General features: G+C 26.7%; 2 protein-coding genes and 1 long non-coding RNA gene across 7 annotated transcripts; 1 reads left to right on the plus strand and 2 right to left on the minus strand.

The window, feature by feature from the left end:
* Positions 1-64: 64 nt before the first annotated feature.
* Positions 65-6,753, minus strand: LOC132948505 (lissencephaly-1 homolog). Of its 2 annotated transcripts, XM_061019004.1 has the most exons (9): positions 6,545-6,753; positions 4,372-4,463; positions 3,843-3,996; positions 3,451-3,754; positions 3,216-3,393; positions 3,022-3,157; positions 2,797-2,952; positions 1,611-1,806; positions 65-1,551 (listed from the first exon to the last, which is right to left on the minus strand). In XM_061019004.1, the coding sequence occupies exons 2-9, from the start codon at positions 4,407-4,409 to the stop codon at positions 1,478-1,480; spliced, it is 1,236 nt and encodes a 411-aa protein (XP_060874987.1). In that variant the 5' UTR covers positions 4,410-4,463; positions 6,545-6,753; the 3' UTR covers positions 65-1,477. The 2 variants fall into 2 exon arrangements, with proteins under 2 accessions (XP_060874987.1, XP_060874988.1); XM_061019005.1 differs by lacking the exon at positions 4,372-4,463.
* Positions 6,754-7,751: 998 nt separating this feature from the next.
* On the minus strand, positions 7,752-10,638 carry LOC132948349 (uncharacterized). 2 transcript variants are annotated; one of them, XR_009665020.1, is made up of 4 exons: positions 10,546-10,638; positions 8,907-8,958; positions 7,982-8,827; positions 7,752-7,903 (listed from the first exon to the last, which is right to left on the minus strand). It is a non-coding gene; the product is annotated as an uncharacterized LOC132948349 (long non-coding RNA). The 2 variants fall into 2 exon arrangements; XR_009665019.1 differs by having other exon boundaries at positions 8,907-10,634.
* An 87-nt stretch (positions 10,639-10,725) lies between these two features.
* LOC132948345 (ubiquitin conjugation factor E4 A) lies at positions 10,726-24,395 on the plus strand. 3 transcript variants are annotated; one of them, XR_009665018.1, is made up of 14 exons: positions 10,726-11,437; positions 12,809-13,045; positions 13,843-13,986; positions 14,048-14,362; positions 14,424-14,764; positions 16,575-16,778; positions 16,852-17,143; positions 18,992-19,137; positions 20,351-20,500; positions 21,076-21,159; positions 21,251-21,410; positions 22,217-22,388; positions 22,727-22,869; positions 22,949-23,087. XR_009665018.1 is itself a non-coding variant. In XM_061018773.1 (14 exons), exons 1-14 carry the CDS (start codon positions 10,895-10,897, stop codon positions 23,352-23,354), a joined length of 3,123 nt encoding a protein of 1,040 aa, XP_060874756.1. In that variant the 5' UTR covers positions 10,726-10,894; the 3' UTR covers positions 23,355-24,395. The 3 variants fall into 3 exon arrangements, 2 of the variants coding, with proteins under 2 accessions (XP_060874756.1, XP_060874757.1); XM_061018773.1 differs by lacking the exon at positions 22,727-22,869 and adding an exon at positions 23,228-24,395 and having other exon boundaries at positions 22,949-23,156; XM_061018774.1 differs by having other exon boundaries at positions 22,727-23,089.
* Positions 24,396-24,669: the final 274 nt, after the last annotated feature.

The raw sequence follows: 24,669 nt of genomic DNA on the forward strand, positions 1-24,669 counted from the left end.
AATACGTGAGCTAGTCATGCTCCTGTTTTATGTTATTAAGATAGGTAATTAAATAACCAAAACGTCTGATCTGATAATTTTAAATTTAATACAGTAATTTATAAATTTATTATGAATAAGCTTAAATGTATTATTGTAACAAAGGCTATAGATGTATAAATGTACAAATTTGTCAATAATTCGCAGAGAAAATGGAATCAAAATATAAATAATAGTTATAAAACTATTAACTTAACCAATTATAAATAAAATAAATTCATTATTTACTAATGCATAACTAAATCATTGGTTTGAAATTACGAAAAATAACCACGTATAAAGAGGACAATTTTATAATGTAGGAATCTGTAGTGATTGTGCTTATTAAGAATTATCTATTAATAATAATTAATGGCACTGAAAAAGTTCAAATTCTGCTAGAGTAATTGCCTCTATGTTCGATGCATACAATGAAACAGTAACTGTGGTTAATTTTCAGAAAAATAAGTAAGTAAGAAGATGACATACAATATTGAATGTCTTAATAAGTCTGCATAAAGATTTTTGCTTAGACTCTAGAGTCAATGAAAAGTACAAATTTATCAAATGTGTACTACTAGTAGTAGACTACCTTACTCTGAAGATATTCCCACCGCTTTTATAAAATCAGTATCTTATCAGCTAATATAATATAATATTTTTGATAAATTAAGTATGCATTACATTAATTTACATTATTCAAACTACCAGTTTTCATGAAAAATTATACGTTAAACAAATCAAAATTAGACAATGCTATTATTCGTATAAATTTTACATAGTATACTTATTAGTTAGTATTAAGTTTAATCAATATCAGTGAACAAAAGTATAACTTTTAAACTTAATATTGTTTAAGACATCATTTTCATAATATGGTGTAACACAAATTTAAGGAAACAAATTTTTCAAAATGATTTGATAAAAGATACTTTACAACTTAGATGCAATGACTTAATATATTAATATGATAACTTAATAAACCAAAATATTAATGTTTTTATAATTATAAAAGAAATGTAATAATAGTAATAAATATAATAATAAAAAACATTTCAATTAAGCTGGATTCTGTTAAATCTATTAAGTTTAAGCATTATACAAAAAATAATTATAAATTCAAATGCTCAATTAAAATAAGAGTATTCTAACAAAATTAAACATTGTCATAAACGAAAAGCAAGTATTTAAATAAAATAATATTTTATTTTAAACCTAACACTTTATTAAAAACTAGTAATGAGAAAAATAATAAAAATTACACATACCTACAATACATAAAGAAGTGGGGCATTTCTTTATAAAAAAAATGCAGTGCTACTTTTATACAAATAAAACTCGCGAGAGACAAACTACCAACACTTCTATGATAGACTAGAAAATGAAAACATCTTTGTGGAGATACTGTTTAAAATTAGCAGAAAATAATGAACATTATATAATTTGTGAACCAAAACTATTAGCGGCAGTCCCAAACTTTTATAGTCTTGTCTACACTACCTGTTATTACAAATGGCTGTGATCTATGGAAATCTAGAAAAAAAAAATAAGAAGTAATTGTGAGAAAAAGCAATTTTGATTAGATAACTTACCAACTGTAGTACAAAAATGTCCATGAGCCAACAGTGTTTTCATATTACGTTTATTTGCCAAATCCCAAATTCGAAGTGTTTTATCATCGCTTGCTGATATAACATATTTACCACCGGGATGAAAAACTAAACCACGTACCCAATTATCATGTCCAATCATAGTAAATAAACATGAGCGTGACGCGACATCCCACATCTAGTCAAAAAACTTAAGATTAATAAATTTAATTTAATAGTACAAGTATGCCAGAACATTAATTATATTAAATTATACATAGTAAAAATGACAGAATTTATAACCCTGCCTAAAAATATAAAATAATTTTATGTTTGGAGAAAACCTTTTAAAAACACAAACTTCAAAGGAAATATAATTAATACAACTAGAGGGGAGTGTACTTATTCCACAAATATTAACTATTTCTCTAATTCTATAGCAATTAGTATTCACTTATAGGTTAATAACAATAATATATGCAATGTTTTTGGCAAAAAATTACTTCATTGTTCTAAAAATGAAATTTAAATTCAACACATTCATTACAATGACTAGGAACACTCAAAATCTATTATATACAATTTAATAGACCTGAGAAATTAAATAAGTTGTGATGAATAACTTTTGTTCTGTTCTATTTTAAAAAACTTGATTGTACAAAATATTTATCTACGTAATTTTTGTTGAACTCATTATTTTGAAAAAAATATTTAGATTGAACAAGTTCCTGTTTAGAAAATTGTCATAAAATATTAAAAAAAAAGTTTTTAATTTATAATTTAAAATGTATTTAATGACTAGATCTACCTTTACTTCATAAAAATAATGAGATTTCAAAAGTTTTTACAATCAATATTTTACCAAAAACCAGATTTACAAATTGACTGCTTTGAATTTTTCAAAAAATTTATATCAGATTTAAATTTTTTTACAATATTAAAATTATATAAAAAATATAACTATAAATATTATTAGAATTTATTTCATTTGACAGGTCTTCCTGTTGCAACCTGTATAGTAGAACTTCTCAGGTTTTTATTTACCAACTTGTGTTAAAGCTCATTAATTCTAATCAGGAAAATAGATTTATTATTTTTTTATGGTGATTATAATACAATTTTGATTGGAATTACACTTTTGATTGAGAGGAGATTTAGACTGAATTAAAACCAAATATGTGTTTTATACCTTAATTGATTTATCTCTTGATCCTGATATTATAAAAGGACCTTCATAACCATTTTTTTTCTGATCTACTCCAGCTCCTTCATTAATAGCTGATGATGATGCAGCTGGTGCCCAAGCTATACATTCAACTACATGTTCATGTCCTCGTAAATCAGCCTATTATAATGTTGAAAAAATTGTTTTATTAAATTATAAATAATTATTCATACAATTGTTCAAACATACTTTACACTGGGTTGCAGCAATTATCCAAACTTTAACAGTATGGTCATTAGAACATGAGGCTAAAAATTGACCACATGGGGAAACTTTGACTTTTCGGACCCATTCCCGATGACCAGTGAATGTTTTAACACAGTATCTGGAAAAGATATAATACAAAAATAAAATAAAAAAAAAAAAATTATTTATAATCTTACCCCGTATTTACGTCCCACATTTTAATTGTTTTATCCCTTGAAGAAGAAACTATGAAATCTCCTCCTTTAAGAAAACATACTCCAGATACACTATGTTCATGTCCGTGCATGGAACGGATGCATTCATATGTTTGACTGAAATCCCACAGCTTTATGCTCATATCAGCACTACAGGAAACTGAAAATATGTGTTAATTAAAATAAAAACACACAGATTTTTTTATCATTAAATAACCTAATAGTTTGCCACTTTCATCAAATGCAATATCTTGAATAGCTTCTGTATGACCTTTTAAAGTTCTCTCATACTCGCCAGTCTCATAATCCCAACTTTTTATAGTTGCGTCTTCACTTGCAGATACAAGAATATTAAAAACAGGATGAAATATAACTTTGATGACAGTCTCTCTATGACCAGTTAAACAGTGTGTTTCAGGGGCTCTTGGTATCCAATCACTTGGAGAACGCAGTGCTCTTTTTGGAGCTCCAGAATTAATTTCTTTTTCATACTCAGAAAGCTTGGATTCAAGCTCGCTTACCTAAATATTAATAAGGTTGTCACATATTTATATAAGTAGTATAATGATTATTTGTAATATTATTGTACTATTGTTGAGTATTAACCACCTTTTTTTGCAGTCTAATTACAGATGTCCATTTTTTCTCAAGTAAACCTCCATATTTATTTTCTACTTCGCCAGGCATATCTGCATCTTTTTTTAATCCTTCCAAGGCATTGTGATAGCTATTGCTACTAAGATAATCGGCAATTGCTTTATTTCTAAAAAAAAAATAAAATTCAGTTTAAAGCAAAATGTATTATAATTTAAAAAGAGTTATTCAGATCTAAGATAATAAATAACTTCTAAATACCTAATGCTGACTAAAAAAGAAAAGGCGACAACATTATCCAAATGAGAGTATTACAGGCTTATAAGGTTCAACTTCTTACCACACTTTTATAATTTAGTGTTGTAGTAGATGTATTAACCACTTTAAAATATGAAATAATTTTTTAAACATTCAATATAGGTACCTACTTTCATTTTTAATAATTGTTTGAAAATATTATTGTAATTAAAATTAACGCGCATAAATCTTCAATATTTTTAATGCTATTGCTTAATTATCATAAATTGTTAACATAAAAACTTACAATTCTTCACGTTGTCTTTGTGACAGCACCATTTTCATGACTGTCTAACAATTTGATATATTTATAACTATTTAAATTATAATTTCCTCAATCTAAAAAAGGAAAATATTAATTAAATTATATGAATAGAAAAAAAAACTTAAAACAATAAGTTATATTATTTATTATATTTTTTAGATATATTTGTTCAAAGTTATTAATATAATATTGTAACATAAAAAACTATAGTTAACTATTATTGACTATTTTGGCTAAATTTGAAAAGCTATTAATTTCTAAACTTTGAATAAAATATATAATATTTTATCTAAGTAATTATTAACAGACTATGTATAGGCCACTCTCATGGACATCTTATATGAAAAGAAGAACCTACCTACAATGTGCCAAACCTGCAGAGAACTCCTTCCCTTACAGTCAAACACCTCTTCGTACATTGTCGAACCACATAGAAACCAGAAGTAGCCTAGGAATTCAGAAAACCTTTTCGAAGCTCTGAGACTCATTGAAGACATTAGCAAAAAAATAATTTTATTTCTTGAGTATATTAACATGTATAACTCAATTTAGGAAATTCAATGTACTCATTCATATTTAGCTAATATTATTATTGTTGTAACCTTAGTTGTTAGAGCTGTACCAAAAATAAAAATAAAAATAAAATATTTTATCTATATAACTTTATATTTCTTTTTTTTTTAACTGAAGATTCAGAATTTTGAGAGTTACACTACAGAGTTAAATTATATATTTGTATACAAACACATTTAAAAACAGTATCTATACACTCATTAATATAAAACTCTTATATTAATGTAACTTAACACATTGATGGACAGGAAAATTTATTAAAATTGTAAAAAGCATGCCTAAATTAAATTATAATCAATGATCAAGTAGTATTTAGGTACATTATATAGTTTTAAAGGTTATTAGCATTGTTATATTCTGTGTTATTAGTTCTAATACCAATTAAAACATGATTATTATTATGAATAATATTTGATTATTTATTGCTGCCTAAAGAAAATATAATTATCAATAGGTAGAAATAATGATATATTTAACATTTGAAAATAAAATATCTATTTATAACATAATTATTTTAAGGGAGCGTGGTTCATTTTCGGTTGCAATAATATTACGCCCAATATAATGTTCTGATATTAATTTTGAAAGAAGATATGAATGTCATTAAATGATCTATGCTTTGACAATTTCATTTATCTGATTTTTATTTTTTTTACTTAGAAATGTACTAACAAAAAGAGTAAAAATTGATCATATTCATAACTCAAATTTAAATACATTGATATAGAATATGAAAAATATACGACAGTTAAAGCATACCAAATTTAGAGAATTCAAATCTGCTATCAAAATTTAAATCAAAACATTCTACTGTGGTAATAATTGAAGTCACTAGCAGTATTTTTTGATAAAAAATGTTTGTAATTTTATAAAGTAATATGTGGTAACACGTGCATGCGCATAGGTAAAATTACAACAGACATACATATCCGGTCACTATGATGTCCTTATATAACGTGATCGGTACTACGAATTATACACACTAATGTTCATTTACTTTTAACACATTTATAAGACCCATGTAACTTGAAATATAAAATGCCTAGTCTTGACTCCTTAGAATGGATTACGCTCCAGCCCCACAAACATTTTTATCAGTGCCCAGTGTCACAGTTTGGGGACCATAAGGTATAGTTTTTCACACAATACCACTACAATAGCAGCAGTGTCCATATTGGTCACTTTTTTGAGTACCAATATAGCAGCACATTATTAAAATGTCCCTAGGCATCACTTATCAATAATACTGTTATTGTCTATTTAAGTAATTACTTATGACTGATAACTGTTCATCAATGTACTAAGTCACATTGTAGAACAAAGAGCATTTATTAAAATTACCTATGTCGTTGAAAATAATGAAACTATTAAAATGGGTGCTAACATACTGAAAAGATTATTATTCATATTATGTATACTAGATTAAGTAAAACAGTAAGTGGAAATATTGTACACAACGATTTTAACTACTAACTTTATAAAAATTGTTAGTATAAAATACATTTTTTATGGAATAAAATATAATCTAAAACTAATGAACTTATGTCTTATTATCATTTAATATTAATAAGTAATAACATACCTGTTCCAGATGGTAAATGACATGTAAGAATATTATACTCCACAACACAATAATTTCAAATGCTTTATAACTTGAGAAAAAACGCTTTATGCAAAATATGTATTCACTATTTTACTTTTATAATTTAAGTAAAAGAATTTCATTTCAACTTTTAAGAAAACGATATTTTTCACCTATACCCATATAATGTTTGTTGTATTTCGTGATATAAAACAATATGGCGTCACTTTGTGTAGATATGAATAGTGATTTAAGTAGAGAAAATCGAAGTGATAAGCGAATTGATATAAAATCACAACAATTATATTATAATATTGGAATATTGCCCACCAAGCATGTTCACCCCTATTTTTCATTTAATAATGAATTTATTCGAATTCTGACTTTTGGAATTTTTAAATACTTATAATTTGGTGATCTTACGTACAGAGGTTGATTAATTTAAGACCATATTTTCAAATTATTCAGAATTTTTGTACTACTGTGGAGTGTCCGGTGGTGACAAACTTTCGTTTTCCCCATGAGAACTGACACCCCCCCCCAAATTGTCATCGTTACTGTAAATTATTTGATGGAACATTTTTTAAAAATGTTGATGACTTGATGTACCTATTTCTTAGTTAAAATTTCGAACGAGTATTTCTTCTTTATTAAAATGTTTATGATAAGGATCCTTTAAAATGGTTTTAAATATAAAATAGATGTAATTACTAATTTGGGTCTTGAGATCTAGTAACAATGTAGAAAAGATCTAGTGTAGTAAGTATTCATATAGGTACTTGGACCATTTTTACCATTATTGATAATACCCGTACAATTTAATCACATACGATCAGGTCACACACTCACACACTTCTACCTACTCATGCATACAAACTGAACTTAAACGACATTCCATTCTGCACGTTACATTTAACAGAGTCTTTTTGATTTATACCACATCCCTCTTGACTGTACTTCACTGCACATGAAAGTATGAAACACAAAATTTTGCTGATATCGGGTTCAGAAAATATCGATGTATCGATAATTCAAAAAAAATAATTTATAAAATTTATTGTTCTTTTTTTGTTTTTCATTTGTCATTAATAGAGCTCGGAAGTTGATATATTTTGCATTGTTTTAAAAATTGTATCCAGTCTAAATATAAATACATATATATTTTATATAGTATATGTATTATAAAAAGTAATTTACTAGGCAGTAATAAAACAATATAAATATTAATACATAAACATGTACATTTTTAATTGATTTTTTATAATAACTAAAATAATAAAAAGTTATACATTATCAAGCCAATAACGGTCATCAATGGACCCCAGGAATAACAGCTTAAAAAGTCTTTTTCCCAATAATCTAAAAACAAAATAATTAATTAGTATATTACAAAATAATATAGATTTATAATATATTCAATTAAAATAAATAAGTTACCTATTTCTTTCTTTGGAAAGAGTAGCTCCAGCTTTGGAGAATAGCCTTTCAGAAGGAACAAATGTCGCAACAATACAAAATACTTTTTGTGCTTCCATATAAATCAATGGATAAACCGATTTCATGTCTTCCCACACTTCTAATGGATTTTGCTTCAACGGAGTGACTGGTGCTGATAGATAATTAAGTACTAGTAGATCCGATGGTGAATGGGTATTAGTTTTCTTGCTGCTAAATGCTCTTGAACTAGATCGTTTATGTGCTAGCTCTTGGTGGTATTCCCAGAGGTTAAATACTTTGGTACTTTCATTGGTTTCTTCCTCTGAAGAAGCAAGAAGCAGAGGATAATGTCATGCGGTTGTTGAAAACCATTTCCTTTATAGCATTTGCGTCGACAACCTAACTAACCTTGAAATACAGATTTTTAAAACGTGGATCCAACAATGTGGCCAAAGAACATATGTTAAACATTTCAATATTACCAAATCGCCTATTCAATTGGACAATGACAGCAATTTTATAACTTTTCCCTAATTCGCTCTTAGGTAGTTGTGAACTTACACCATTAGTCAAAACAACTAACAATGGGTAAGACCTTACTAATAGTTACATAATTCTCTGCTGACATCTCAGTTGTGACCATTTCCAGAGGACGCAAAACCAATATGATATCGTGTATTTCTTGCAGTTGTCTTGCTGTTATAATTTCTGGACCGTTTGGACGTGTCAGCATTATATCCGCAATAATTTTAGACATATCGATAAATCTTTGAAGCATGTAAAATACACTGTTCCAACGGGTACTCACATCAAGAATCAATTTCTTAACTGCACCTTCTTTTATGCCTGAAGAACAAAAAAAAACATACATTTTGAAAAAACTATATTTTGTTTAGAACAGGTTTTCTATTATAAATTTATGTACCTTGATTTATCTGTTTTTTCCTAAGTTCATCACTGCCAGTATAGATAGCCGACTACAGCCAATACAACAGCCATGCAAATTTCAATGTTTTGAGCACAATGTAAAGAATACATGCAAAAACACACATTTTGAATAATACTCTATCCCTATTCTTTTGGTACTATTGATATTTCAATATTTATTCATTATTGTAGGCATGTAACACATTATTTACATACTTTTTTAGTATATTATAGTATTATACTATACACTTTGATAGGTATAAGGTATAGGTTACAATGTTATATTATAAAAGGAAAATTAATATCAAAATGAAATACCAAATTTTTCTTTGCTCAAACTTTATTGTAAGTTATAGTCAACATTTTATTTCTATATTAATTAATAATTAACTCATATGAGTTAATTTGAGAATCCAAGTTCAGTTTAAATAGTGTGAACAAATGGACATAGTAATGGCACATTGATTAACAATTTTATTATTGTCTTTAATATGATTAATTAAATAATCATTATTACAGTTTATAGGTGATCTAATATTTCAGAGTAGGTACACAAAAATATCGTGATTTAAATCCAAAAGTACAACATTAAGTTTGGCATAAATGCAGTTTAGCCACAAAAAGAATTTTGGATTTTTTTTTTCAAAGTGTGTTTTGCATGCTCAATTTGATGGTACTTAAAAAAAATTCGCTCAAGTTTAATTTAATTATATTCAAAAAACTTTAAATGCTTGATTTTTGGAAAAATCTTGTTTTTGAGTTTAAAATACTAGGAATTTTCATTTTAAGGAATTTTTTCTTATGAAATGTTGATATTTTTATGCGAGTTGGTGGAATCAGAATGTACCTATGTAACTTACTTTTTTCGTTACTGTTAATAAACCACGCAACACCTACAATTAATTTTTATGTGGTTTATTATTAATAACATAAAAAGTAAGTAAGATAGGTAAATTCTGATTCCACCTACAAGTTGAGCATATAAATACTAATATTTCTAAAAATCATTTAGGAAAAGTAAACTACATTCATTTCTAAATTCGTAATGCTACAATAATCGGCCTTCCTAGCGCTCCTGGCGGATAATTACTGCATTAAATGCCGTCAAAATACGACTAAAAAATATCTTAATCGCGATCAAAAATGGTATAAAAATGGTATTCGTATAACGAACGAGTTGATATATATTTGACTTAAATAATTGTATCATAGATAATAAAAAAATGGATAGCACGGTTTAAGATATACATACATATATCTTAAACTGTGATGGATGGACATGCCTTTACCAGTTTCATAATTTCATATAGGGCCGTGTGCTTTTTTGGGGAATAGAGAACGTAAAGAGAGAAAGACAATATGGGGCTTTTTTTAAGGTTATGTCCAAAAACTGTTTGCAATATTTGTCAATTTCAAATTTGTATTTTGATTGTTGTGTCTGATATTGGTATTTGGAATACTCGAATCACTCTAAACTTTGCGTACATAATTAATTTTAATTAGAATATAGAATATTATAGATCGTTAATTTTTACTAATTAATCATTAATGTCATTTATTATCATATCAATATTGGCCCCATATTCGGCCATATAACATTAAAAAAGTATCGTTAAATTTCTTTTCTTAAATCTTACATTATCTATGAGTTGTACCAGCAGTAAGTTGTAGACTTGTAGTTGTATGAAAATCACGATTACACACGGACTAAGACATTATTAGTCCGTGCAAGATACTATCCGTGATTATATTTTTATTTGTTATCCTTATCATAATATTTAAAATATAATATCACAGAATTATTCCGTGGTAATATCACCCATATAGATAATATATCTTTATAATCTATGAATATCACAGAATATTATATTCTGAGCTAATATCTTTGCCTAACCCGCTGGAACTAAATAGTTGTTTAATATTGTTTGCTGTTGTGTGCTGTTAATTTACTATTTTATTCATACGTGTACATGCTACAAACTACAAATGTCGGGCAACGAATTCGCTATATTTCAAAAAAATAATCTCAATAATTCTTGTGAATCTACGGATAACACAACAGGTTCTAATTCTGAAATGGCATTAATAAATAATGGTATTGATGAAACTTTAAATAAACTTGTTGAAAATGTATTTCATTTTACCATGATACCTCGCTTCGATAAAGAATACGACTCCCCAGTTATTTATTTACCAGATTTATTAGAAGTATTGAAGTCAAATGTCAATAATGGAGAAGAATTAGAATTTCTTGAACAAACAATTTTCGAAAGAACACTATTGGCTGATCCAAAAGCATATTTACTCAAGACCAAACCCAATGTATTAATTACTTCACATACTGAGGAGAAGGAGTGCATTGTGTATTTATTTCAATGCTTCATTGAATTGACTTTTGCTAAACAAGAAAATCGTTATCCATCAATCGGAGAAGATATTTATTCAAAAATATTTGGATTTTTGTGTACGAATGTATCTACAGCACTTAAACAACCTGATTTATATAGTCCTCAAAACATTAATGATCAGGTACATTTTAATTATTTTTATAGGATTAAGGGCCGTTGTTACAATGTCCAGTAAAGTGTCTGTTAACACTAACCGTCTAATAAAAGATTTTATTACCAGCAGAATTCGGACGGTTAAGTGTTGGTTAACTTTAATTGTACATTTGTATACCAGCCCTTACTGGTATTATTTAAAACAAATGAAAAACTAATCAATTAATATTAAACTTTTATCTTTAAAATTAAATTTCATGGTCTGACTTTATCCCCAGCCTTAGGGTTTGTACAACTAATCTATGCCGTTAACACTGAGAACCGCTCCTACCTTATTATGCTTCATAGTACAGAAATATATCTTCAACCATCCTACTCTGGTTTTACAACATAAAGAAAAAACGATAAATTTTATTATGGTGATAACTTGTTCATTTCAATTTTTTTATCTAATAAATTAATATTTTCCATTGGTATAACTAATGTTTTAGAATACACATATCATAAGTATTTTTATGTCCTTTAATAAAGTATTTAATCCATTTAAATACTTTGGATAAAGGAGCATTCATTTATAATAATAAAATTGTTGTCAAAATGTTATGATTATTATTTCAAAACCTTAATTTCGAAAAATAGTGAAACTTTAGTAAAGTTAAGTTAGACTTAGTTAAGTTGTGAATTGATGCAAACGGCCATTAGCTATTTATATGATCATATTATTTATTGTATACCTAACTAATTAGTATAGTGGAACTCTGATTATCCGGACTAATTAAGGTTAAGGGTGATCCAGGTAAGCAAATATCTGGATGATTGACATATGACACATACACCGAAAAATACCGGGAAATTCCGACACCATGGGCATAGCCGATAATAATCAGCGTCTGATAATCGTAAGAAATATTTTAATCTATACATAAATATAAAATGGTGTATATCTTAATATCTTATTTAAAATTTTGAAATACGATTACAATTAACGAGTTATTTAAAGACCAAATTTTTTTTTAGTCCGATTGATTGGACGTTTGGATAATCGAAGTTCTACTGTAATTATACCTTATATCCGATATAATTATTTCTATATTGTCTGTGGTTTATTTCTTCTTATTAATAAAGTACAGTGGTTATTAAAATTAAGATCCTCATAGATTTGTATTTTTTACTAAAAGCAAATTTACATTTTAATTTATTTAATGTAAGTATCAAGTTGCTTAATAACTTGTATCTAAGATACAGTTTTTCTTATAGTGTTAGTTTCAATAAGTAAGTAATGTGAATAATGAATATTTTAAATATTTGCTTATTTATCACCAAATTATAAAATATGAACTATTGTAATAGGTACTGAATCAGATGTTACTTATGATCCAATAATTTAATATTATTTTAGGTTTTAAAAATATTTGAAACCAATATGGCATCTTTTGAAGATTATCTGAAATTTTTTACTTCTGTTAATAAACAAATTATTTTGGATGAAGATGATGGAGGGTCACAAATTCAAAGTATATACCAACCAATACTTAAGAAAGTAAAAGAAAAAATATTACAATCAACAATTTTATTTTTACCATATTGTGAGATTGCATTACTACAAGTATTCTCTGCAGAACTATTATTAGCTAATGTAAGTTCCAGTTAAAATTGTTAGTTATAACACCATTAATGGTTGTTACTTATTATTAATGGTTTTATATCTAAACATACTATGTCTCTTTAAAGGGGACATGACAGTTACATTTGTTGTCTCTGTCTTACAAATGCGTAACATAGCAAATTTTATGCTCAGCAGAACACATTTATCTCCGTTAGTTTAAAAATTAGAGCAATTTATTGCTTATCTATTAGTAAGATTATTATCTAGACAATGACATAGGCTTTTTATTATATTTTTATTTTAAGATGTACAAACAGCTTACAATTTTAAAATACACATAACTCGCTTTAAAATTAAAATATAATAAAAAACCTCTAGTTTTTTAACTAATGGAGATAAATTCTGCTGAGCGTAAAAGTTCCTATGTTACGCACTTGTAACACAGAGAATACAAATGTCACTGTAACGTCCCCTTTAAAGAGACCGTCACTTTTTGGTAATTTGTCTGGCGCAATTGTGTATAGTATGTGTTTTAAATGGTTTTTAATTTTTAAGTATAGCATTTAATACATGCCCGAGCTACAGGTGTTTTCTATTTTATAGATAAGACCTGTGGGTACAACTTAAACTAATTTTGGTAGATAGAAATCCTTTCAATGGCTAAAATTATAAATGTTTTTATAAGGGACACCGGTAGGTACTAGTATAAAGGATTTATATATTTCAAAACATAATTAATATTTGTAATCATTTGAAATTATTTTAATATCCTTTATGAATACTTTTTGTTATACAACTTTTACTATAAATGTATCCTTTTTTTGTAGTTGTTGATTGATGACTGTTATGTACCAGATACATCTCCCGGTTTCCATTTTACAAATACAGTGCTTGGAGCTGCTTTTGCAATATCAGGATTACCACAAACACCAGGGGGTAGATTTGAATATTTCCAAAAACCCATGGAAGAGGTTAGTATCTTCTAATTTGTGTCATAATATAACATTTCTTTTAAATATTTATTTGTAACAGTTATCTGGTCCATTGGAAAGTAACATATGGTCTGGATTGGAGACATTACATGTTCAATTACATAAAATTGTATTATACCTCCTAAAAGTTGGACCTGAAGTAAAACATAAGACATTATCTTGGTTGGGAAGTTGCTTGGAAAAAAATATGGGACGCTGTAAATTATGGAATATTGAAATGTCAATGTTAGGATTTATTTCAGATGGATTTGCATTAAACTTAAGTGCAGTTCTTTTAAGACTGTGTCAACCATTTATTTCTAATACAGATAATCCAAAATTGTTGAAAATTGATCCTACCTACTGTGCTGCAAAAGTTAGTTACAATTATTTATAACTGATATTGTAAGTTATTATTCTAATAATTATGTGTTTAGATTCTTAATAATGAAGAAAGTAGACAACGTGGAGTACATCTATTAAAATTAAATGAACACACTATGCTTTTACCAACTAATGTTGAAGATTCTAGAGAAGATGATAATTCTTCAGACCATAGACCTGTAGCTAAAGGACAGTTTAATTTCATCACAGAATGTTTTTACATGACACAAAAGTCTTTAGAGATAGGTTTTGCTCAAGTACAAGAAAAAATTACAAATATTAACCAAGAATTAGCAAGAATGCAACAGACTTTTGTAGATGCTCAACAATCTGGTTCAGCCACATCCGAAGTAATGAAACTTATTAATGATCGAATGGAAGGTGAAATGACCAAGTAAATTCAATTGAATTATTTAAATGAAACAAATCCTAAATATTAATTATCCAAACAATTTGTTTTAGAAATATAGTGTTAACTACTGATATGCATATGATTATGAATAATTGTTATGGTGTTATTCTGATTCAAACATCTTAAAATATTATTTATTTTCTATAATATATTCCTTTTTTTGAATTAAATTTACCCAGTAGTCAATTACTACAGCTCATAGTCAGCTAATAATTGTATTAACATAATATATTTACTATTCTTTCTTTTAGATTCTGAGCGGAGAGATAAATGTATTGGTTTTACAATGATGTGTATTTTTTTTTATTTTTATGTCTGTCAACAGTTTGGGGCTGTAAAACTGCTTCGATTTTCTTCAACAATATCTTGTTTTATGGGAAAGTGAATATAGTTGGTGCATTAGGGAGGTCAAAAACTTAAGGACAATTGGGAATTTTTACGCAAAATCGATTTTTGACAAATTTTGGTTTTTGGTGTAACATTAAAACAAACTTGACTGAATGTTTATATTAGCATTTTCTGAACACAATCAAATTTTCAAAATATTTTGATTTGTTTTGAACTGTTTAGGGACATTTTTAGTTTCCAATTTTATTAGTCTTTTTTCCTATGAATGTTAATAAAAATTTATTTGTTGGGTAAAAATGGTTGAACATTTAATACAAGGCTCCTACTATATTGTTACAACGATAGTTGAAAAATATTAAAAATCCTTAGTCACAGGTTTTTTTTTTATAAACATTTAAAGTTCAAATCTTGACAAAATACGGAAAAATTACGAAAGTAACCAAATTATTTTAAGTTCAGAATTAATAAAAAAATTTTCTTTTTAAATCTAAGATCTGAAAATGTAATACAAGAGTCCTCCTAAGTTTGTCTACTTTTATCAAAGAAAAAATGTCTACAAGCAAATCAAATTAAATTTTTATGAGTGTTTGAAGTTTACATTTTTACAAGATTGGATATTCACTCGATATCTCATGTAGCGATTTTGTTATTTTATTTTAATTCTGAATGTTTATGTTTGCATTTTGTATATGCGATAAAATATTTTGACTCTTTTTGAGCTCTTTGCGGACATTATCAGTTTTCAATGTTTTTAGTATTTTTTCTATTAATAACAATAAAATTTTATTTATTTGGTAAAAAAGCTTGACAATTTAATACAAGGCTCCTAACATATTGTTACAATAGCAGTTGTAAAATGTTAAAAATACACAGGCACGATTTATTTTTATAAGCATTTAAAGTTTGAATTTTGGCAAAATTTAATAATTTTTTATATTTATTTTGTTGTTAAAAATTTATAAAATGTTCAACTTTTGTATCTATGTATTGAAAATTTAAAAGAAATTTCCACGTAAATAGGTTATATATATAAATTACTTTATTCATAATACAATATCATCAAATATACTTAGTAATATCATGGGCTGACTGACCGTCTTCGCTCAGAATCAATATATCATTGAATTCAATTTAGCACCATCCATTACAGTGACCCTCTTGTAACTTACTGCACAGCAAAGGGACCACTTGCCCACCTTTTTATTATTTTGTATAAATTGAGGAATTCCACCTTTTTTAAATTTCATTATGGTTGTTATAAAAGATTTCATTATCTTAAATTGTTTTTTTGTTCTTTTTAGTTTTGAATTATAGAAATTTAACTTTATATAAATAAAAATGTTCTTATACATCATATCATTATCAGACATAATATATTTTGTATTATACATTAATCCTTTTCAACTAATTTATTTTATGAAACTACATTTTACTGTTTTTTTAGATACCTATCTATGAAAGCTGCACTTTTAGAACCAACAACATTACATCTTTTGAGTGACTTTCAAAAAGCAACATGTATTTGGCTTACTCAAGTTGTGTTGGATGTAGACAAAGATTTTCAATCAAATAACCTTGACTCTTATTGTCCAAATAAATTCTCAGTTATTGAATTTCCATTGCCTAGTGTTGTTCCTCCTACATTAAAGTATAATTATTAATTTTTACTAACTTTATTTACCTTACTAAATATAATAAAAATTAATTATTTGTGTTTTTAGATGCATTCCAGAATTTTTGTTGGAAAATATTTGGCGATATTTAACATTGGTGCGTCGTTTTCATTCTCGATCTTTAGAGGAACCTGGTTTTTCACTAGTTAGTGAATTATTAAATGCTGTTTTAATATTTATGACATCTAATAGTCGAGTGAGAAATCCACATTTGCGGGCTCGTCTAGCTGAATGTTTAGATTGCTTATTACCACATATGGATGAAGATAGCTCTGTAACAAATTCAATAGGGTCATATTACAGAGAGTTATTATTTTTAAGTCATCCCCATCGTAAACAAGTAATTAATATATTATTAGAATTACATTTTGCTATAACTTGAGTTAGGATATTTATGACTAACAACATATTTTTTTAATAGTACACATTGCAGACTAAATTATAAATCTGTTGTGTATGATGTAGAAGCAGTTATATAAAATGTTTATTTTTAATACATTTTCAGTTATTAACACACTTTTTTATATTTATATAATATTTTCTTATATTTTAGATTTCAAAGATTATTAAAAAAAAACTTTTCATTATTAGATTTGTTGTGATTTGATGTGCTCATTCACATTGCACAAGCATTATAAGTATGTCATCCATATTTGATTCATGTATTTGTCGTAGGCATATAGTCAAATCAGGCATTTTATTAAATGCCTAGGCATATAGTCAAAGAATTTAATGTTTATGCAATTTCACTATCCGCCTAGACATTTAGTTATATGCCTAGACATTTAGTTATATGCCTAGTCATTTAACTAAATGTCTAGGCGGATAGTGAAATTGCATAAACATTAAATTCTTTGACTATATGGCTAGGCATTTAATAAAATGCCTGATTTGACTATATGCCTACTACATATATATATATACATACATAAATATACATATATACAGGTTAGGTTAGGTAAAGTATTATTGTTGTTATCACAACACCAGCAAAGTACTAATATGAAACATGTAGTTTCTATTAACAATCTTTTAAAAATGTATAGTATATTTTGAATCAATTAGGAATAATACAATTTTATCATATAATATTAGATTATTTTAAGAGGTCACCGAACCTGCATGTGTTGTATCTGTCTTACAATAACGCAACATGGCAAATTTGTGTTCAGAAAATCCAATTTTGTATTGTTAGCTTTATTATTATTTATTAGTGATAATTGACATATCAATAAGTTAAAAGGTAAAAATGTTGTAATATTTTATTTTACACTATACAACTTATATCATTATTATTATTATTATTATGTTATACTATGCGCCTGACACGAATAATAATAAAAAAAAATATTTAATAAAATATTATCTAGACTATCTCATAGATTTTTAATGGTATTAAAATTTTGATTTGAGTTATAAACTTATAAGTTATAACTTTGTAAAATATTAAAACTTAAAATTCTCAACATTCACGTTAAAATTCTAATATCATTAAGAGGACGCTATACAGCCATTTGTTGTCTTCGTCTTACTAGTGTGTAACATAGCGAATTTACGCTCAGGAGAACGTGTTCAGCTCCATTCATTTAGAGTGAATTGACATAGGTAAGTACATTATGTGTGTTTGTATGTGGGTTTTTTACGATAGTTAAATTTTTTAGTAAGTTATGTGCATACAATAGTGTAAATTAAAAATTCTTATATAAAAATAATCGTAAAAAACCCACATACAAACAGATAAAATTTCTTAACATCAAATTTCATAATGAGTCGATTCACTCTAATTTTTAAACTAACTGAGTTAAACGTGATCTGCTGAGCGTGAATTTGGTATATTATGCACTTGTAAGACGGAGACAGCAAATATCCGTGTAGCGTCCTTGTAAAAACTAAAAATCTATGAGATGCCCTAGATAATTGTATCACTTAAATTTGATAATAGATCAATTCACTTTAATATTTTATTCAACAACCCCAAATTTGTTATTCCAAATGCAAATTTACTACATTGTTAATTTATAAGACAACACATGTGGATTTTGCATCCTCTTAAATATATACTTTAATATTTTTTGTGTGTATTTTTTAAAGTATTTATTAATTAATAATTAAAGTCATAAACATCTTAACCCTTGTCATAATAAATGTAACATTTAATCATTATTTTTATTAATTCCATCTTTTTAAGATTGTTCATGCTTTATTGGATGTGTTTGTGGGTATTGAAATGACTGGACAAAGTGTGGAATTTGAACAAAAATTTAATTATCGACGACCGATGTATGTTGTAATGGATTATTTATGGAAATTAGAAGAACACAGAGAAGTATTCAAGTAATAAATTTATGTATCAATTATTAACACAATTGCTGCGGATTATGTCAATTATTGTCATTTAGGCATTTAGCATCGTTCCTATTTACGGGCAGTGGTGTAGTGGAGGGTATACGTGGGAACACGTGATGTACCCACTTCCTAATTTTATATTTATGCGTGTACCACAGTACCCTTAACGAAAATCGTCTTGCGCAGGTTAGGCTTAGCTCCCCAAGCTAAGCATTATGATTAAACCATTCATGATTTTGTCATCTAAAAGTATTATTTCAATATTTTAATTTTTTAATTTTTAAGAATGCTAAGATTATCTTGTATTCTACTAATTTGGAAATTGTCTGTTATAATTCTTATTCTTAAACATAATAAACCAAAAAATATAAGCCCATGAGCCTATTATCTGCCCTAGCCAAATTGTTTGAAACAATTACACTCAAACAAATTATAAATATGTCATCCCTAATACACAATTTGGATTCAGTACCAAACACCATCTTACACCAAATTATAGACAACATTTCTTCATCTTTTGTACACAAAAAATGCTACCCAGGCGTAGATGTCTCACAAACCTTTGATAAAGTTTGACATACCGTTCTTCTCTTCAAATCAAAAAAAGATTTTTCTAACTCCATTGTATTTACTGGTGCAATTCTATATTTCTAATCATATTTATTTTGTTAGGCAAGGATGTTCATTTTTGTCATTCTTTAAAATCCATGCAGGAGTCCCCCAGGGCAGCCCTTTCACAATACCTTTAAAATGTGTTCACTTCAGACATTCCTAGTTCTGAAAGCACTCTTATGGCAACGTATGCTGACAACATCTCACTGATTACTAGCCTTTTTTTAGTGGTACGTCTCAAACAACACACTTCACAAAGACCTAAACATAGAAACAGTTAAAATCTAAAGACTAAAAAAAATATCACCTCAAACAGTCCTATCAAATCAACCCACTTATCCCAACTCAGGTAAAGAAACTATTCCAGAAGACATTTAAATTATAAAATTAATTCCTGATGGTTCTATTACTGGATAGTTCCCCATTGCAATATATGTCAAATTTAAAATTAAAATGTTTTCAAATTCACCTATTGTATAGAGTATAGTCTATATATTTATAGTATAAAAATAATATAATCCGCAACAAATGAATATAAAAATATTATTATTTTGTCCAAGTATTCATTGTTGTAATACATTTTTTTAAGATTATTGGCTAAAGATGCAGAAAATAATATGGAAGCAGCTTCACCGCCATTATTTTTAAGATTCATTAATTTATTAATGAATGATGCTGTGTTCTTATTAGACGAAGCATTAACAAATATGGCTCAGTTAAGACAAATGCAAACTGCTCAGTAAGTAAATATAATTATTACTATTTTGTCACAATACAAAATTACGTTATTCAATATTATTAAATGAATTCATTGAATAATATGAAAAAATTAAAACTGGATGATTAAGTAGGGTAAGTTATGTAAAAATATTTTTATTATTTTGTTAAGAAAGTTACCATTTTTAATTTTATTTTATCAATATTCACAATGCTCAAGTTGACCTTTTATTTTGTTTTGACATGCACATGTCTTTCTTATTGAATCAACTTTTGGTTTGTATCAAGGTTCAGTTATGTATTGAAAAAATAACAGATTGTGTTACTAATGATATAAATTATAACTTACATCAATGCCTCAAAAATCTCGTTTATGAGCAATAGCATTTATGAAAATAATAAACGTATTGTTTGATTTGGGCACCCGAAGGTATCTGCCATGCCCGGGTGGGGGATGGCGGGCTCTATAAACTGTATACATGATGTTCTATTCAGTTTTATTTATTTATTCACTACTCAAAAAATATTAAATTAGTCTTTTTTTACATTTGTAATAAAAAATGTATAGTTAATTTTGTATGTTCTATCTAATATTAGTGAATCAGGCCAATGGAATAATTTATCTGAAAGAGAAAGAGCGCAAAATATGTCACACTTGCAACACATTGGAATGATTGCTAGGTAAATATAACTTTTTTTTAATTTGTTCATTTTATTCATTTTAACTTATATACTTACCTATGTGTTTGTTGAACAAATATTGTATTTACAGATTTGATAATATTCTTGGGAAAGAAACCATCAATACATTTAAATACCTTACATCAGAAATAAAATCAATATTTTGTCATCCCACAATGGTTGATAGAGTAGCAGCTATGTTAAACTACTTTTTATGTCATTTAGTTGGACCAAAAAAAAAAAATTTTAAAGTGAGTACTATTTTATTTTCAAGACGTAAGACTTAATAGTTGTTTTGTAACAAGTTTTTTATGATCACATTTATATTGAGGGGAACATTACACCTGCATGTGTTGTCTCCGACTTACACATGTACGACATAGACAAAACATGTTACGCAGTCTGATTAAAATTCGTTCAATTTTGGTGTGAGAATAAAAACACCTGTTATAAAATTAAAAGATGAAAATATCATGAAGGGTAAGACGGTGAGTTTTTTAAAAAAAATTTAAATTTTGAAAAGTTAAAGGTCATTTAAAAATATTGAAATTTTCGCAATTTCTAAATAATAATGATCAATGATTAACATTGATAATCAATGTTAATTAAAAAACGATACCGTCTTGCCCTCAAAAATATTTTCAAAATTAAATTTTATAATAGGTAACCTAAATTGAGCATGTTTTACTTAGACTGCGTATGTAAGATGGAGATAATACATGCGGGTATGAAGTCCATTTAATTGAATAATTTCTATTAGTAGTAACTAATAAAATTATATAGTTAAACCTAAAAAAATATTGGTGGAAACTTTTGGATTAATCACATTCAATTAAATAAAAAACAATTTTAAAAACTGCTATTTGTTTAATTTTTCTGATTTTTTTCAAATTCTAAAAATAAAACACTACATTTTTTAATTTTATATATGCATCTTTTGAAATATTTAAACAAAGACAAAATATATTAAAAAACCAGTAGCTTAATTATTTTTTACTTTAATAAGTACTCAATGATTTACAATTGAAATAAAATATACTCTTACATTTTGATATAGGTTAAAGATATGAAGGAATACAAATTTGAACCAGCCGAAATAGTTTTGAATATTTGTATGATATATGTACATTTGGGGGATACTAAAAATAGTGAAGCATTTTGTTTAGCTGTTTCCAAAGATGGACGATCCTACAATCCATTACTTTTCAAACAGGCTGAAGACGTCTTAGGTATTATAAAAGTTTAAAATATAATTAATATTTGACACGTCGAATGTGTGCCGACACCATTTGGCGTCATGAGGATCATTCAGCAACGCGTTTGACGCCATTTGGCATCTAATATACATTTAAAATAAATGGTTTAAAAATCGCTAGGCATTAAATTACGCCAACATTTCTGTTTTCCTGGGCTAATATTTATTCCCAGTCTGCTCTTGTATTTGTAATACCAATTTGATATTTTTTCTTATACTTTTAATTGAATAATATTAATATTAGTGAACTAAATTTAAATGTATTTGTAATTTATAAAACTATGAATTTGCATATGAAACACTGTATTTCAGTTAGTGATAAATTGGACAAATAGAGAACAACATCTAAGCTCTAAACCCTAGTAATTAGTAAATTGAATAGGCCGTGTATTACAGTGATGTATTACTCATCAAAATTGTAGTATACAAAATTATTAATTATCACTTTGCATAAGGTAACAATTTTATTTATATTTAATAGGTATTTATTTAAAGTTTTGAATTTTAATAATAATTCTTTTTTTGGGTCTTCAGCAAGAATTGGAGGTGCATCATTAATTGTGGGAATTACTAAAATAGCACAGAGAGTATCAGAACTAGCAAGACAACAAAGTAATGATGAAGAGTTATTACTTACAGAAGCCCCTGAAAACTTTTTAGATCCTATTATGTCTACTCTCATGGTAGACCCAGTAATTTTGCCTTCGAGTAAAATGAATGTCGACCGATCTACTATAGCAAGGTATATATAGTACATTAATATTTCTTTTTATACTTGAAACTGTTAGTTTATTTTTTTTTTTTATATATTAGACATTTATTAAGTGATCAGACTGATCCATTTAATCGTTCTCATTTGACTATGGATATGGTAATAACTAATACCGAATTGAAAAATCAAATTGACGAATGGATTAAAATCAAAAAATCTCAAAAATGAAAAGTAAAAATTACAATTTTCAATATTAGGTACTTCAGTATGTATAAGTAATACTAAGAAGTAAGAACAATATTTCCAGGGACCCTCCATTAAAAGAAAAATATTGTTTTTGTTAGATTTTCATATAATTAAGGTATTATTATGAATTATAAATTTTTAATATATAGACTATTGGTGTATAATAATTTCATAATAAGTACATACTATAATTATTAATGAACACTTATTGTTTTTGTTGCTTGTATATATATATATATATATTTTAATTGTGGCATATGTTTATATATATATATATATAGATCAATAAAACAATACTATAAATACGGTTCAAGTGTAAAAAGATAATGTATTTGATGATGTATCTGTTATATGAGTAATTTCTTACTAATAAGCATTTTTTTAATGTTAAATGAAAATAAATAACATTCTGCTCAGTTTTGTTAGACAGACACGTCATAACATAATAACTTTATAAAAGGTTCAACATTGTTCTTTATCTCATCATTATACATACCCTAGGGTTCTAAATTTGAAATATTTCAATGAAATTATGAAAAATATTTTTTTTTCTTTTAAACATGTTCGGTTATAGATGATCAGAAACAATAAATTGATTGATTACACTTAGAATTAAAGAAAAACATATTATTTTTGTTGATTTATTATTTAATATTTGTATATTCTATATTTTATAGTGCCGAAAAATATTCCTGGCATTATTTTGAGAATAAAAACATTTTTTTACATGAGTTTTAAAATATTGTTGTATATCAGAAAAGATAATGGTTTGAAATAGAGTTGAAGTCAATTCCAACATTGAATGAAATAATAGTGTATTTTCAGTAATTATAAAGTGTATAATATGTGTGTATATGTGGCTGAGGGATGTGAAGGTTCTCTGGGCTCATTATTTAATACTTAGATCATATAGTTTGTTATAAGTGTTATAACTATTATAGATTTGTTAAACAACTTTTAAATTATATGTAAATATGTTACATATTTTCTTTGTTTCATACAATAAATAAACTTTCAAAATCATTCACTTAGAAGTTGACGATTATAAACTTTTAGGTGTAATAAACATTTTATTTTTATTTTTCATCAAAATGAAATATTTCAAGAAAATTAATTTCATGAAATTTTAAAACCCTATTTATACATATATCATATAGTCAGTGGTCTAGTGGAAGGTACATGGTGTGTACTCGCCTCCTAATAGTCCTAATTTTATATTTATTGCGTGTACCCTTAGCAAAAATTGTGGTACACAGTTTAGGCGTAACCCCCATGTCATTTTTTACAATGATTGAAG

Source organism: Metopolophium dirhodum, chromosome 7 (genome assembly GCF_019925205.1).
Source record: "Metopolophium dirhodum isolate CAU chromosome 7, ASM1992520v1, whole genome shotgun sequence".
Lineage (NCBI taxonomy): Eukaryota > Metazoa > Arthropoda > Insecta > Hemiptera > Aphididae > Metopolophium > Metopolophium dirhodum.